The 17,245-nt window shown below is 37.9% G+C and overlaps 1 protein-coding gene across 4 annotated transcripts in view; it reads right to left on the bottom strand.

Moving 5' to 3' along the window:
* axin1 (axin 1) overlaps positions 1 to 17,245 on the bottom strand; it is a 32,105-nt gene that overhangs the window by 3,439 nt on the left and 11,421 nt on the right. For 2 of the 4 annotated variants that reach the window (XM_072443034.1, XM_072443033.1), the window contains exons 3-11: positions 15,065 to 15,199; positions 12,702 to 12,798; positions 10,997 to 11,134; positions 5,505 to 5,786; positions 4,614 to 4,810; positions 4,028 to 4,189; positions 3,293 to 3,526; positions 2,420 to 2,527; positions 377 to 529 (exon numbers count right to left, since the gene is read on the bottom strand). In XM_072443034.1, coding sequence (XP_072299135.1) covers positions 377 to 529; positions 2,420 to 2,527; positions 3,293 to 3,526; positions 4,028 to 4,189; positions 4,614 to 4,810; positions 5,505 to 5,786; positions 10,997 to 11,134; positions 12,702 to 12,798; positions 15,065 to 15,199 — 1,506 coding nt within the window. The remainder of the gene's footprint in view (positions 1 to 376; positions 530 to 2,419; positions 2,528 to 3,292; positions 3,527 to 4,027; positions 4,190 to 4,613; positions 4,811 to 5,504; positions 5,787 to 10,996; positions 11,135 to 12,701; positions 12,799 to 15,064; positions 15,200 to 17,245) is intronic. The other 2 variants (XM_072443035.1, XM_072443036.1) reach the window with 2 other exon arrangements.

A 17,245-nucleotide genomic window follows, 5' to 3' on the forward strand; every position in this document is an offset into this window, starting at 1 on the left:
GTCAGTTGCATATAAAAATAATAATGTTAAAACTACACTTCAAAACAATCTCCACGGAGCTTGATCAGTGTTATACCATTCTGTGGAGCATTTTAGGTAAAGGAAAGTCATTTCCATGGAAACAAACAGGTGGAAGCCAGGTAAGAGTCAATTTTGTGGCGTGGCAAGCCCGCTCACAGTCAGACACAGGTTTTATACATTTTTAGAACAATAAAACCATCCAAAAGGAAAAAAAATGCTTTTGTTTTAGTCTAATTGGTTACACATTACATATACTGTGCCTTAAGTAAGAGTCTTATAACTCCAAAATAGACTTTATTTCTTGGTGATTGAAACAAATGCTGTACGTTATCATGAGTAACAGATCGTAACTCGCCTGTAGTTTCCTTTCTTTGTGAGCAGCTCCTTGAACTGGCCCAGCGTCACGACTCTTCCTCGCTCCACACTCGTCGTGTACGGGATCGGCTCCTCACACAAGTAATACGCGACAGTCATTTTGTCACCCGGCTGCTTTTTGCTGCTTTTATGTCTGAGGGAGAAAGCAAAACACAACATCAAACGTTCATCAAAGCAAGAGAGATGAACCAGTCTTTTATTACCTGCTTAGGAAATTAAATAGTAAACTAGCTATGGTGCTCGTTTGAAGTTTTAGAACGTAAGCAGTCAAATAAAATGTTGAAATAAATGTCATATTGCAATATCAAAAAGTGCATTACCAACTTTTCTAGTGGCAATATATAATAATGATAATAATAATTGTAGAAATGGTAAAAAAAAAAAAAAAAAGTACTCTACTACTTTTAATCTCAGTGATTTGGTTTCTCACCAGCAGGTATTAAGAGCAAATAAACCATGACACAGTAAACTCATAATAATAATAATTTCATCCGTCAAAAGACCTTTTTAATTTCAAACATGGCAAATCGTCATCCATTTCTCTTTTCTCTTCACAAGATCAACTCCACAAATCATTAGCTTAAAAGCCAGCAGTGTCCTACGTATGACAACCACACATCGATTCAGCAAAGTGTTTAAGAAACATTGGTAACTTCACATATATTGTATTATATTGTTGAAAAAAATAAGCCATCTTGCTGAAAATCATCTTTCTGTGCTTTGTTTGCTTCCTCTGTTTTGTTCAACCTCAACCCTAATATTTACACACACAGTTTTGCACATTTGTGATTGACTGTCATAATGTTATATTTATTAGTTTATTTGAACGGGGACACTGCGCATAAAAACACGGCTGTAAATGTGCAGATATATACAGCTTGTTTCCAACTGCAGTCCCCAGGCAAGTTATAAACTACCAGCGATATACAAAACACAAACTTACATTTCCCTGACACATTTATACAGGCTTCGAACTGGCGTAAAGTGTACACCTGTAACCCCCTTTTGGCTTATTTTGAACCTGGCAACTAAAATCACTAACAAATGTGTGGTTTTAGTTCAATAGAATTCAACATGCAGCTCCTTAATGTTTCTAGCTTTGCATCATTAAGTCTTAATTTTAGTATTTAGTTATTTACCTTCATCAAAATGGCAATCGGTAATAATTGCAGGTTGTTAAGTCCAAAGCACGAGTCATTAACATTTCAAAGGCAGAATCACTGTTGACCGAGTAACTTGCCTTTCATCAACCTCTTGAGCTCTTCACCTGAGCTCTAGAGTTCACGTAACCCTGCTCTAATGACAACATCAAGCACAATCTGCTTTGACAAAACAGAAAAGCTTTTATATTCATGTCAACAACTCCATCCTGTAAATAAATAAGTAAATAACAAGCTTCAATTTTCTTGCTAAAAATATTCCTGCAGACATTTTATTTTGTTCCATCTTCTTGTAAATAGGGCACAGCTTTTCAACAATTATAAAAACATGTTTTGCATTGAAAACATGATGAAAAAACGAGCTACTTGTTGTTTATTTTGAGTCACATAATAATTGATTTAGACAAAAAATAAATGTTGTCAAATATATAAAGGGGATTATACCAATTACCTGTATATTCAACTAAACTAAACTCTGCCATAATATTACAATTTTACCAAATTATTATAGTAATACACGGTAGACAGACTTGGTAAACCGCATCCTTAAGGTGCTCTGTGCAACTTTTCTTGGAGAAAGATAAGTTCAATGCCATATTCTCTAACATTCCAGGCAAAACAATAACAGCGACATGTGGACATTGAAAAATCGTCCTGTGAGTGTCAAAACGATGTACATAAAACCAACTTATAAAGTAAAAAAGGAATACATTCTTTTAAAAATAGAATGTGATAGATGAGTTGGCTGTGTTATATTTATTCAACATTATACTGAGTCTGAACATAAGATGAATGTGAGCACATTTAAAGCACACAGGTCTAAGTAAATATTTGCTCAGAGAGGATGTGTGCAGTGGACTTACTCCGGCTCAGAGAGCTCGCTGTCGGATACGGCTGGTACCACAGTGACAGGAGGACACTGTGTCGGCCTGACAGCAGAGCGCCCCCTTTGGATCACCTCCATCACGTACCTGAGACCAACATCCACAAAGTCATTTACAAAGACCAACGTGGGTCATTATCAGCACAAAATAAGACTATGGAAATATGTTTTATCTAGACCAGGTATTGATTAAAATAAACTATTAAATGAATCCTTAATCCTCAAGTTTCCCTATGGACATTTTAGTTTTTCAAATGTCTAATGCCCAAGTTTTAAATTATTTTTTTTATTTAATTTGAGCTTTTTTCCTACTGCATTGGAACACTCACACCAAGGACAAACATGTCTCACTTAAAAACAGTATTGATTATTATTAACTTTAGTACATTTTGATTCATAATTGTTTATGCTTTTTTCATCTTGAGGTGAATGTATAGGCAAAAATGAAAAAAACAAATAAATAAAATACAACTTTAAATGCCAGTTCGAAAACAAGCTTTTATATCTGTTTTTGTAAATTGAAGCCTGGTTAAAGGTGCATTACGTAAGGCTTTTCTGTAGGAGGGTCTGCTTGTGTCCATGGAGATGAAATTACTTTGCTGTTGTTCCACAGTATAGCATTAAACTTATCCATCTTGCACTTATTAAATTAAGTGTTTCCTTTCTTTCACATTCTTACTGTGAGCAGTTAACTGTAAGTTGGCCTGGAACCGTATCATGCTTGTATCCATGGAGACAGATGATGTCATTCTATCGAACATTCCAGAAAAAGTGATATTGCACATTGTACAGTGCACTTTTAATTAAAATCATACAATACAACTGGGCTTAAAGTAAATAAATAAAAGATGACCTCTGCTTGGGCTGCACTGCTCCAGACTTGATGTTCTCCTCCTCCAGGCGCCGGCACACCTCCTCCAGCTGGGTGAGGGGGTTGGGGGCCGGGTTGGGGGGCATAGTGGGGTCCTGGATGAACGGGTGAGACGGTTGGATGTTGTTTCGGGTTGGATGTCCTGAGCCGGAGCGATCCTTGGAGCACATATGCAGTCCTTCATGTCCCGTGGCTTTTTTGCAACCTGTCATGCTCCTGCCAAAAACAAAGAACAATGAACATTTAATCATATCATACAATTGAACAGTCTGTATTGTAAGAGCATCAGCAATCGAATTTCAACTGCAATGTATAAGACACAAGCTTGATTAGATTAGAAAATGCCAAAGCAAAAATCAAGATGACAAGAAATGCAATTTAAAAGGACATCAATCTAAGCAGAACAATTCACAACAGAGTAATAGCATAGAAATAGGATGAAATAGCATGATAATTAAAATGTCGCCATTATAAATATAAAATTATAACTCAGGACACATCTCTGATTCTACTTTGATGGTAGTACTGTATGTCTCCCTCGTGTCTGGGTGAAGGAAGAGTCAAATGCAGATACTTTATACAGTACAAAATGACAAGAAAACATGTCTATTCATTTCTTGGCAAAACCATAACATTACCATGGTTTTACAGTGTTATAAAATCAAATAAGACCAATCTATCTCCTGAAACTTGTGTCCCCGGGGCTCCTGGACTCACCCGTACGGACTCCTCTTGTGTCGCACCACCTCCTTCTGTCCGTCCATCAACCACAACAGGATCTTCTGGTTCTTCTCCACGTCCTCGCCAAGGCCTGGAGTGTCGTACGGACGCACTTCCTCACTCTTCCTGCATCCTCTTTTACAAGGGCCTCCTCTGCTACTGTGAAAAAAATATTGTCTTACTAGCACTAAACAGCTTAGAACTAGTTGATCCCTTTCTCAAGTAACCACTACTTTTACATCAGTTTAGCGTGAGAAAAGTGCTTTATTCTATTATGGCTGTAATCGTAAATTATCTTTTTATTTCCTTTTGTTTTGGATTGGATCTAGTGTCGCTACAACAAATCATTGTACACTTTGATTTCATGACAAATCAATTAATCATTGCAGCACTACTTATGACCTCTTATTTGTAGATTTACTGAACAATCAATCTCAAGTGCTGCTTTTTTTCCTTAAACCAATCTGTGTATGAACCCTAATCTCAAACGAAAAACATCAATACACCAGTGTATAAAAATCACTATCTCACATTTGTTATTATTGCTGTATTACATAATCACTTTGAGCTGTTTGCCTCATACCTGTAGGTGGCATTCTCCTGGTTAGCGCCGTATCCCGTGCTGTCTGCATAGGTGCGAGGTTTGGATCCATAATGGCCGTCCGCGCCCCAGTGGAGGTTCACCCGCATGGCTGCCTCCGCCTCCAGCTGCTCCCGAGGCTTCCCACTTGAGCAGTGATGGATGTGATGTTTGCCCGTGTGTCTCTGCGGATGTTTACTCTGCCCGAGGAGATGTCAACACGATGTAAAACGTTAGTATTGCGACTATTGTGAGGAGAAACATCATCATTTTACCAGTAGCCCATCCACTATATTCAATTGCTAATTAGATCAGTTCCTTCCAGCTTCTTTCAAAGTGAATAAAGTAAAGTTGATGTGACATAACTAGGGTCACGGCTCGAGGGGAGGGTGAGGTTCCACACAGACGCACCACAGCTAGACAGACTGTGCGCGCTGTCAAGGGAACTAATTATTGGAAAAGTCTTCCTCTGACAGAAAGATAACTTTTAAATAGCACCTTTTTCTATCCTGTTGTATTTGTTTTTCTGTGTTGCAGGTGGAAACTAGCATTTGGCACATTTACGCTGTAATTGCTACAGATTTTTATTAAAATGTAAAACAAAATAATAATAAACACCCGGATAAAAAAAAACAATCCTGTTATCCTGTTTATGTGATTTTGTTTTATTTCTTTTTTAGCATTGATACTTGTTCAAATGAGTAACTAGTCTCAATTATTGTTTTATTAGTATATGATTTCCGATATCTTTGACAACCTTCATTTAAATGTCTTGTTTTTATTTCTACAATCCTCACGATTATTATGTTCTACTTCTTGTGACGGGTGTTGTGACCAGCCAGTGATATGTTGTGACCAGAGAGTGATGAGTAGTGATTAACTGACCGATCCTACCTGCACAGTGCACCCAGGCAAGCCCGTGTGTCGGCCCGATGAGGGGAGGCCGTCTGGGGAGCGGGATTTGGGCGAGTGCCTGGTCCCTGGAGACTGTCCGCCGGGGCTCTTCATGACGCGCTGCACATGGTCATCCAGGATCGACTCTGGGTTCTCCTCATGGGCATCTCTCATGAAAGGGCTGTAGACGTCTGTGTAGCGGGGGTTGTAGCTAGGGAGGTGACCACCAGGGGGAGGCCTATAACCAGGCATGGATGTGTTTGCATCGTGTCCATCTTCCTCCTGCAACAGTGAAACAAACAAACAAAACAAGAAATGGTTAAAAACTTCTACTGAAATGACATATTCTTTGTTCAATAGTTTCCTTTATATAACGTGGTATGTGATTTTATATTTAAAAGCCTGTTTTGAAGATATGCAAAATTTGAAAATTGAGTAAATTGTTAATAAAAAGTGTTACTTAAAGAGCTAATTTTAAAATAAAAAATTGAAAATGTATATTGTAACAGATCAAATAAAGGTATAGAATGATATGTCTGCATAATTGTACAGACATTTCACATGATTAAACCTCAACTTATATATTTCTGTTGGAGTGACATAATATCGTTATCGGGCTACTTCACAAAAATATCAATATATCAATTTAGTCAATATTCCCTGTCCTTAATAGTAATCAATCATGCATTTATTTTATCAAGTTCTGTTATTATTAAAAACATTGGAACGTTTGTTATTCTTATTGGTGACTAATATAAACTTGACACTTCTGATCTGAATATCTGAACGATTTTTTTTTTAAATAAATAACATCATCAAAACATAAGATTTCATTAAACTAGATTCACTTCTTTTGTTTAATTTCCACGCTGTTTAGAAGATGCTTGTTCTCTTTTGACCAGCAGAGGGCGCATTACAGCCCTTGCATTACCCCTGATCCTGCTTTGTATGTGCTGGTCCTGTCTTTAATCTCACTGCAGAGGTTTTGCAGATAAATTCTGATGGGGATTGGGCGCATCCATAAATGTATGTTGTTTCTAATATTGACGAGTTGAACCTCAAAAAGAGTGGAAAATCAATCATTTTCTGACAGGAGAATCTTCAGGGGGAATGGTTGAGCGAGGTGTTGAAGACAAGTGTTTATGTGACATGGCAGTTTCTTCACACAACACAAGCTAATGATCATTTTGCTAATCGATAAGTCTCGCGATTAGTCTTTCAATTAATCAATTAGTTATATAGCACGCAAAAGTCACATTTTTACTAAAGTTGACCCAGATGAAGCTGAAGTGAAGCTATCTGAGATTTCCGGCGCAGCACATTTATGGATAAAAGAGTGTTTTCATCAAATACACGGCTTTTACACATTTTTTGCGCCGTTTTCATGCCATTGCAGCTCATTTTTGAGTCGTAAAATGTCTTTTCTCAGCTCATGCCATGTTTAGACCAGCTAAGGATTATTCTATTACTAAATTAGTTGACGATTATTCCAGTAATCGATTAGTTGGGATTAATCAATTAATTTGTTGCAGCCGTAAACTGGTCCTACTGGTTGTTATGTTGTCTGTAGATAACATGACAATAACTCCTGCCTTTACAATCTGACAATTCTGCCGGTACATTCACACACTGCATTTGAAATACAAGACATTAATAATTGATATGATTTGGGAACACTATTTTGCAGACGTATTTCCCTTCTTTTACGAACATACACACATATTTTGCTCCACAAGATGGCTGCTGCGTCAATGGAGGTTTTATCTAAATGGTTAAGGGTCTCATTGACACAACAGCCAGCATCTTCCAGTCACAATGGTGCACGTGTTTGTATTGTCACAAGACTCCATTATGCACTTAGATTCAATTCAGGGAAACAATGCGCACCTTAATGAGACAGGCATTTCAACAGGGAATTACGAGCGCATTTTGTTTAAGAGGCAGAAACTGGGCTGTTGCAAATATACGATGCTGAATATAAGCTCTGCATTGTGTGTTTTATAAGGAAAGGATTATTGTTAGTTAAGTCATCAATATTTTCTACCATTTTGACATGATGGTATTTCTACACCCACTAAAATCGCACACGGTTTAAACTAGAGCTGAAATCAACGATAGAAATGTTGGTTGATTAAGGAAGATATGAATAGTTGACTAAAAAGGAGCATGGAATAAGCAAAATGTTGCAAAACTATCTCTATGACCATCTTTCCAACCATATTTGACCCAAAAAGTAGTACATTGCATATCTGTATGTAAAAATGCAGAAAAAAATGCACAATTCATTCACAAATCTCCAGCTAACTCACTCCCTGACTTCTCCTTTTTACTGTGGTGCATATAAATCCTGTACAATGCCAATAATCAAATAAATAATCAGTCGACTATTAAGATGCAGATTAACCAATAACGTGACTAAATGACTAAAGGACTACAGCCCCAGTTTAACCCATATTCAATGCCATTATCCAATACAGGGTAATGTGGAGACAGAACATTTACCCCTGAACTAGAACATTCATTTATACCATTATTTAAGCAGGAAGTGAGACCTGGTCAAGGTAGAAGGCAACCAAAGCTACACAGTACAACAGTACAGCAAATCACTAAATATGTCACTATAAAATCAACTCTCTAAAAACATAAACAATTCTCAAGTGACACAACAGCTTCAATTTTAATTTGTAGACTAAGAAATCAAGATCAGAGTTCAGTCAGGGAACCATGTCTTTGTTAGTGTCAAATAGGATCAATACAATATCAGAAGTTCATCCACTTAATCATGTATTTCAGTATATTTCTGTGTACTTTTACCCCATTGTATTAACCTCTTTGTTCATAGTCTTGTGTCTACGGCTGCAACAATCAGAATAATCACGACTAGTCGACTATTAAAATAATCCTAACCATCTTTTCATCATTCTAATCACTAACTGGACCACGGAGCCTCTAAAACACACACAAAAGATGATTCATGACAAAGACAGCAATGATATTAAATGAAAATTTCCAAAAATTAATTAATGACACACTTTACTCATAACTATTATTGATGTAGAAGCCTTCAATCCCCGCATTCCAACCTTTATTTAACAAATCTCTATGTTCAAACTCAATATTTGTTTGACTAATCGCCCAATTAAAGAAACATATATATCAATGCCTTCTACAGTAAATGTTAGCTGCAGTCAAAGTCAGAATGCAAATTTAGATACATTTTTACACACAACAATATTCATGTGCATACAACTAATGTAAATAAGAATGTTTTGTTTACTTACAATTAGTATTAGTATTATTTAGTCTTATGCTAGCTGTTTTTACTTTACTTTATTTTATTATTATTATTTTATTTTATTTTATTATTATTTTATTTTTATTTATTTGTTTTCCTCCATTCCCTATTAAGATATGAGAGGAGTTTTGTTAATAAGAGTTTTTTGTTTTGTTTATAAGAGTTCTTCTATTAAGAGTGTTTTTTTCAAACTTCCTTTCCCTCTGTATCTACTGCGTTGTAACACCAACATTTTCCCATGTGTGGACAATAAACGATTATCTTATCTTATCTTAAATAAACACCAAACATCTCACATTTGAATGAGCTCTTCTCCTGCAGGTTTAAAGGGGCCCGCAGCCCCCTTCATGTGGCCGAACACACGGCTCGTCTGCTCGGGGACCACAGACTCGGGCCGCGGAGCAGAGGGATATTTCAGAAAGCTTTTAATCACCGCTAAAGGGACATCAAGCCGGGCGGCCCACTGATCCAGCCTCAGAGTGGAGAGTGAGCAGGTGCGCCATCCCATTCATGGGCGAAGCCAGATCGCGCACAGGCCAAGTCACTCCTGGTTTTAATCACACACTTAAAGGCTGGCCTCATTATTTTCACACGGGCCAAATGGATTCAAGTACCTTTTGTCAGAGGAAACTTTCAGCCCGACGGCCAAAAACACAGCCCTATTTCGGTTCAAATGCTGCTCCACAAAAACCGCTCTGTGTTCGGCGCTTGTTACTGTGGAATGTTCCTCGTTTTGGGGAATTTGTACTACTTACCACTTAAAACAGGGCTTACTTTCATGATACGAGTGATAAGAGCCACGTTACTTCCTCAGCCGCCGTTTTCATAATAGTGGCACAGATGACTTTAAAAAAACCACAAACAAAAACCTGCTTATGCCCTGAAAAACATTCAAACTCGATTTCAACACTCCTTTTTTCATATGTAATTGACTATATGTTGATTTAGAAGAACAGTTATTGCTGTAGTAATACCTAATGTGAATAAAAATGAATAAATAAAAGATACTAAAGAAAAGGCTCAACACTCGACACCAATCTCAATATCACAATCATAATAAAACATGCTCTTTTTACAGTAGAATGTCATTTTTAACACGATATAATAGTAGATTCTTTAACGTTACCCCATGTTGTCTTATACTAGTTTTAATGTAGATAAAGAACATTCAAGAAAGGTCAAAATTTGTCGCATTTATGTGATTTTTTTCTAATATTGACACTTAATTTGCGTAATATTCCGAACAACAGTATGAGAACATGTGCAGTCTACTAGGAAAGGTCTAAAAAGAAACCACAACCTCATGGCTCATTGCTCAACGTTCAAGATTCAATCATTAATGACAAAAGTAACACAATTAAACTAGAGAATCGTCAATTAAATCAAATAGGCGTTGATTGATTGCCCCCGTCATATAATGTTGTCATATGTTATATATTGTGCAAGTCCTTATTGGTCAATACTATAGTTATAATATCTTGTACACTAGGTCTGTCACGATATATGGATGAAATACTCCTGAAAATATCACGATCATATTGAAACTACTTCATGCCATTGACACACTAGCTCTGAAGTACGATAAACTCTCCAAAAAAGGTTTATTAATGTACAATATCATCAAAAACAAATACTTAGCCGACTGAAGTAGGCAAACGAGTCATGCTGTTTATAATTCAACAAATCTTGAAAAAAAATATCCCCACAACTGTGACAAAAAACAAGACACACGATAAACACTGATCCCAAAAAACGATTGTTGTTGCTCTCGATAAAGTCCAAGTCAAAATAGTAATTATACCAATTATACACCCTGCTTCATTAACTGGTCATTAAAACATATTTTTTCCAGTTCATTTCGACACAGAGATAGCTATAGAATCAAGTGCATATGTGTGTATTTTTGTATTAATATATTCACATATCATATCAAGGCATTTTCCCTCACGCGAATACTCAGAAACAGTACTTCACACACACAGCACTATTTCTATTTGCTGGTAAAGCCTTTTTAAATATCTTATGAAGGGCAACAACTCCAGCAATACCAACTTTCTAACCTTTTTAACCATCTAATTGTTATGTTCCGGCGCTCGCGCGTTAACCCCGCAGAGTGAAGCTCATTTAAATGCACATCCAAGCGCCCCCCCCGGCCCGGCCCCGCCCCGCACGCGCGCACATACTGTACTGCACATACCAATCCAACTCTCTGGAGCCACTCGTCCAGCTTCTCCTCCGCCTCGCGCTCCTTCACGACTCCCTCCAGTTTGCTGATGAGCTCGGCCGCGAAGCGCTCCGGCTCCACGTGGATATCCTTCAGAACACGATTCGGGCGCTGAAGGAGAATAGAGAAAAGAGTCGCGGCGGTAAATGTCTGTTGTTTTTGTGCTCTGACACCTTTTGACCCGGGCCCCTTCGGTGATGATATGAAGGGAATTAAACATGAGTGAATTTAATGAATTTAAATGAGCCCGGCTACTACGGTAGGTTTTGTCTCCTGAATACAAATGAGTCATGGCGACAAAGTAATGCACCGGAAATTATTATACCATTAGCGTACGTTCACACTTGTCCTCATCTGGTCCTCGCTTGAGCTCAGTTTAGTCCTGGTGCAGACGAGGTTTGATCCTGGTTTAGTCAAGGTTCAGTCCTGGTCGTGTTCAGGTTTGGTCTCAGTTTAGTCTCAATTTAGCGGTTTATACAATTTGATTTGTGCTTCAGTTCAGTTATAGTATAGTTTAGTCATGATTTATACACATTTGAATCCTGTTTTAGATCTGATCGGGTCCAGATTATGTCTCGGTCGAGTTCTGCCGAGTTCGAATGGTATGAAAATGTGAAAACCATGACACGAAACCTGATAATCCAAATAACGCTTTACCTAGAGATGTTTTAAACGTGTCAATACGTGTAAACTTATGCCAAATTACAACAATTCTACAACAACCAGAAATGTGTTGTTCCTCTTTCATTGATTCACCGCAGCTAATTTACTAATCAAATAATTGCTATGTGAACTATAGACAGACTCTAAATATGCCATGTGCTGAGAGAAGAGGTTTTATGACGCAAACTGTCAGACAAAGCAGTATTTACGTCAAAATTACACAGGAAACAGTCAAGTTTTGTCGAATTCCGTTGAAAAAAAGCAGTGCTGTCTGGACAAGATGACTTCAAACTTTAGTTTAATCTCTTCTTCATGGCCTTTCACAATCCAAACAACCAATCCATTAATTGAAAGACGAATCGCTAGTTTTATCATTTTGAAAAATAATGATCTGTTGCAGCCTTATCCTCTTTGCGTAGTTAAGGTAAACGTCATTGTCCCTGAAGGGAAATGTGGCCTCTGCATTTGACTCACGTCTTGAGCGCATGTTTTAGGCCAAAACCTCACATCATTAGGGGCATCTGAAATCAAAAATAGAACATATGCGAAGCGGCAAAGGATCGGCAGAACATCGGTAACAATTCTAATGCCCCTGTCTAAAAATAGCGACCTTGCAGCCCTGTCAACACGTCATGATTAATGTGTTGCTGGACCGCACGCACATACATCTTCACCACACAGTCCAATGCATTCTATTCTAATAAAACGCTACGTGTGGATTTTTTAAATTGATTTTTTCCCCCTCTTTTTTAAACTGCGAGGCCTAATTAGGACTGGGCTTTTTCTCACCGCGAGACAGGGCTGAGCTGCAGAGGGAGGCTGTCACAGGAGAGGGCTGTACGCAGCGTATAGCAGAACATCGGGCTGCATTTAGACAAGCCTATTCTTATACTCCATCATAGAGCCAATGACACAACACGGATTAAATATGCACATCTTGAACAGCGCCAGGATGTGCGGGGCAGGAAGGGAAAACGGGGAGGGAAAGGAATAAACGTGGTCAGGAATGGCTTACTGGGATATGAGGTAGTGGCACGCGACCATTGGCTTTGACGCTGTCCTGCATCTCTCGCCGATGCTGCTTCCTCTGTCTGTAGGGCGGGACTCCATCTCTGAAAGCAAATACGAAAGAGCCTTTTAACCAAGAAATCCTCATAAATAAACATTGCGGTGAATTTGTGAGCCTCTCCGCGATATTTAGCCATTCCATGTGATTATTCAAATGGAGCCCTCTGCTTTTCAGAAAGGGGGTGGTGGGTTCAGTGGTTTATTACCTATTTCAGTTCTGGTTTAGACACGTTTTTGTCCTTTTTTCATCCTGGTTTAGACTTGTTTTTGTCTCTTTTTTAGATCTGGTTTACTGCTGGTTTAGACCTTGTTTAGTCCTGTTCAGTCCCGGCTTAGCCCTTGTTTACTGCCGGTTTAGACCCGACTTATCTCATGTTAAGACCTGTTTTCAGCCATGTTTAGTCCTGATTTAGATTTGGTTTAGTCCTTGCTGAGTTCTGGTTTAGAGCTGCCTTAGACTTTGTTTGAATCTAATTTAAGACTAAGATTAGTTTCAGCAATAATTAACACCCAGAACCTTAGATAACTCCTAGTTTTCTGCTTTTCAAAAAGGGGATGGTGGGTTCAGTGGTTTATTACCTATTTCAGTTCTGGTTTGACATGTTTTTGTCTTTTTTTTAGTCCTGGATTAGACAGGTTTGTGTCCTTTTTTTCATCCTGGTTTAGACTTGTCTTTGTCAAGAAAATCTGGTTTACGATTGGTTTAGCCCTTGTTTACTGCTGGTTTAGACCCGACTTAGCTCATGTTAAGACCTGTTTTCAGCCATGTTTAGTCCTGTTTTAGACCTGGTTTAGTCCTTGCTTTAGAATAAGATGATAACATGTATAGTTCAGCAATAATTATTACCTGGTTGAAACCTGATATTAGTTTGGATCCTGGTTTAGTCCTGGTTCGGATAGAAATCGGATCGAGATGGTTTAACTTTAATTCAGTCCTGATGTTTCATTCCGGGTTTAAACCTTCTTTTGTCCTGCGCACGGTTTATCCCCAGTTCAATCCTGGTTTAGTCCTGACTTTTCTCTGCGTACACTTCTTTTTAGACACATGCATAATTCATTGAAGTGAACTGATGAGTATTAATTGCCTCTTGTGAGTGAATGTAGTCCATGGTTTTGTTGGTTATCCTCTAACTGGGATAGACTTGCCCGCTGCCTCCGGGGAATATTCAAGAGTAAGACGGATATTGACAAAGTCTCACTGCGTCTCTCAAAGGCGTCTGTACGATTACCATTACATGCTACTGCATCGCCGAGGCTTTCATTCCAATGTGGCGCTGGTCATGCAGAGTTTCACAGTCGTCTATGCAAGCAGCTCTGGACTAATTAGCTAATAACCGCTTCTAATCCACTCCCCGCTAAAACACATTTCAGTCCAGTTGTGGAACTTTGGGAACTGCACTGGCTCAATTCCCAGTGTTTTCTATAGATCTAGAAAACAATCCAGGGCACTAGACATTGTTTATAGAAATAACTTAATAAACAGATTTACTTAGATGTATTAGAAGCACATGGACAATGCTGTCTTTTACTCGTTTTCTCACCATCCATTTTTGCGGTTAAAGGAATATCACCATTAATAAGCCAATTACCAGGTTGAAATTGAAAATCTAATAATCTGTTCCTTGACATTCAACTGACCTTTAGTCAAATCTAAACAATATTCAAGCCTGTTTTGAGTACACAGACAAAAACAGACCAGTCCTGATGTCCTTAATGTCATTTAAATCTGACTGAACGACTATTCATCCATAACTGTGCAGCTAAGCACATTTTAATTAAATCAGGATCTAATGATGTGCAAATGAAAATTATAAGTTTGGGGCTTTTTAATGAACAGATGAAAATAAATCCATGTGGTTAGCATCAGAGTTCTATTTTGAATTTGGTATTTCTGTGTGAAATGGCCCTGAAATGTTTGTCTATTTGTGTTCATGGCTCTTAACACTACTGATCAAATCAAACACTGTGTTCTGACATATTCTATCAATATTTATTTGACCTGGCAAGAACCAATTAAGATCGAGGCCTTTTTCTTTCTTTTTTTAATTATTTGTATTTTATTTTAATTTTTTTTTAATGATTTTTGAAATATAAACAAACACAGAACAATTAAGTCTGACGTATGCTACAATGTTGATCGTTGGTCTGATTTGTCTGCAATATATGATTCTTGCTTTGCCACATCGCACAGCCCTAACAAAGCATTCACTTCCATAGCGACTAGCTTCAGTCATACACACAATACATTACGCACCATTGAAATAAAGTACATTTTCTTTCTGTTACACATGGAATGACGTGCACACTCACAGGCTGCTGTCGGTGAGCGAGAGAGTGTCTGCGTCGCTGGACACGCTCTGCTGCTCGCTGTCGTTGGCGCTGGTGGCAGGAGCGTGACCAGGGTTCACGTAGCACAGGTTCACTGGCTCTTGGCACGAGGGAGGCCTGTGACAGAAGACCAACAGCCCTGAGACTAACCCAAATATCAGTTGGACGCTGCAGCACTGTCATTATTGTTACAGTGAAGACATATTATGCATTTCTGGTACTTGGCAATTCACTGTAACAAATATAGATCATTATTTTACATCTTGTTAACAGAAAAAAACAACATGATATTGATCTAAAACGGCTCAATAATACAAATGGCTCCATTGACTTCCTGTTCAAAGTTGCCCTGCCCCCATCATTGGGGCATTTCACCATAACAAGCAAGCGTATTCTCGTTTTCATTTTCGTGTTTTTAATTTTGCTACATGACATTTTTGAACCGTACATGGGGGGTAGGTGAAAACAGCAAAGCTCTGAGCACTCAAGCCTCAAACGCAGGACAACATGTGATCCCTCAAACATAACAGAATCAAGCAAAATAGAACTTTCAGTAAGATAATGATGAGGGAACTCCGTTACAAAGTGGTTGAAAGCTTTAACTGTTCTCAAACACCTTTAGCCTCTATTCAACATTTAATTTACTAGTAGGCTATGATCTTGACGAATAATTAATGACACAGACTTTCATACTCAGATTTGAATTTTTGCTTTTGAATGGTGGGTATAAATGATGAATAAGGATGTCAAAATTATTCGTTTAGTTATAATAATGATAATCACGATTCAGGTTACAATATAGAGTTAGAGAATACTGAATTTGACTATTTTAGGAAAGGATAGTAAGGAAAATTAGGTAAAATTAGATATTTTTAATTCAATCTACATGGAAAGGACTTTTTAATTGGCTGTTTTTGTCCCATTTTGTCCCTATTTCATGTCTCACAATAATCCTGACACTAACATTTGATATTGTGACATCCCTATTGATTGATTGACATTAGTTAATGACCAAATATGTATCTACATATACTGTTGTGATCCAAAATAAGACTTTGCTGCAGTGAAATGCGTGTCCTTACATTACACATCCTTCAGAGAGCGGCGTCCGACTGGCAACAGGCTTCATTTGACACCATTTACATTCTCATTCAAAGACTTAGCTGAACAAATTACAAGCCATTGTCCACATGAATTATAGATGTAAGCAAAGGCATCAACTTTTTAATCCAAATTAGAATTCCCTGAGGCATTCTTCACTTTTAAAGAAGGAGCGGAAAGCAGTTAAGTTCAGCCTACAACCTTTGTGGCTGACACATTTTCATTAGCATCTAAATTCAACAGCGGTGCATAATCTGCAGCGAGAGGAAAGTGACAGCGCTCTGCGAGCTGAAGGAGACAAAATGCCACAATAACTGCATCGTCTACAGTTTAAGCCTTCACTATGGGGGTCTTTAGTGTCACTGCTGCTCTGCCCTCCTGTCGGATAATGAAGAAGGAAACATGCCAGGAACGGGATGGAGACTGGTTATGTTTAAAAAATACAGTATTTCTGAGCTTATTTACCAAATGAAAAGCAAAAGGGAAAAAAATATTTGTTTTATTTAACTTACAATAATGCTGACACTTCTATCTTGGTCCTTGTGAATATTAAGGTTTCACCGGTGGGGCTGGGCGAGTTTTACAAAAGTCTAGATATTTTTTGGGAGTATCGATATTAATATCACTGCAATACTAAAGAAATGTGTAAAACATGTCTTAAATGTATTATTTTTGGCTTACTTGTAAGACAAATCTGTAAAGTGAATCACAAAAATGCAGAAATATCCCGTTTATTTTCTTAAAGTTTAGATTTTCTTTTCAATCAGCTGTTTTCTCATTCTAGAAACTATAAACTCTATATCCAAATGGTGCTTCTTTAAAACAACAGCCACAATATTATCGAAATTGTGACATACTGCTCACCTCTAATCACCGTCATTGTAGAAGATTACAGCCAAAAAAACTGACTGAAATTAAAGTATTTACTTCACTACTGGTGTTTTATTGCACTTTAAACATTTATTCTTGCTCTGAAGCGGCTTGTCTCTCCACAGACCTGACTTGTAATATGGAGACTGTTCTATAGTTTGGTTTGCTCCATGGAGAAATGCAGATGCCCTT

Source organism: Eucyclogobius newberryi, unplaced genomic scaffold (genome assembly GCF_026437365.1).
Source record: "Eucyclogobius newberryi isolate DKJ021-1_F unplaced genomic scaffold, fEucNew1.0.hap1 SCAF_13, whole genome shotgun sequence".
Taxonomy (NCBI): domain Eukaryota; kingdom Metazoa; phylum Chordata; class Actinopteri; order Gobiiformes; family Gobiidae; genus Eucyclogobius; species Eucyclogobius newberryi.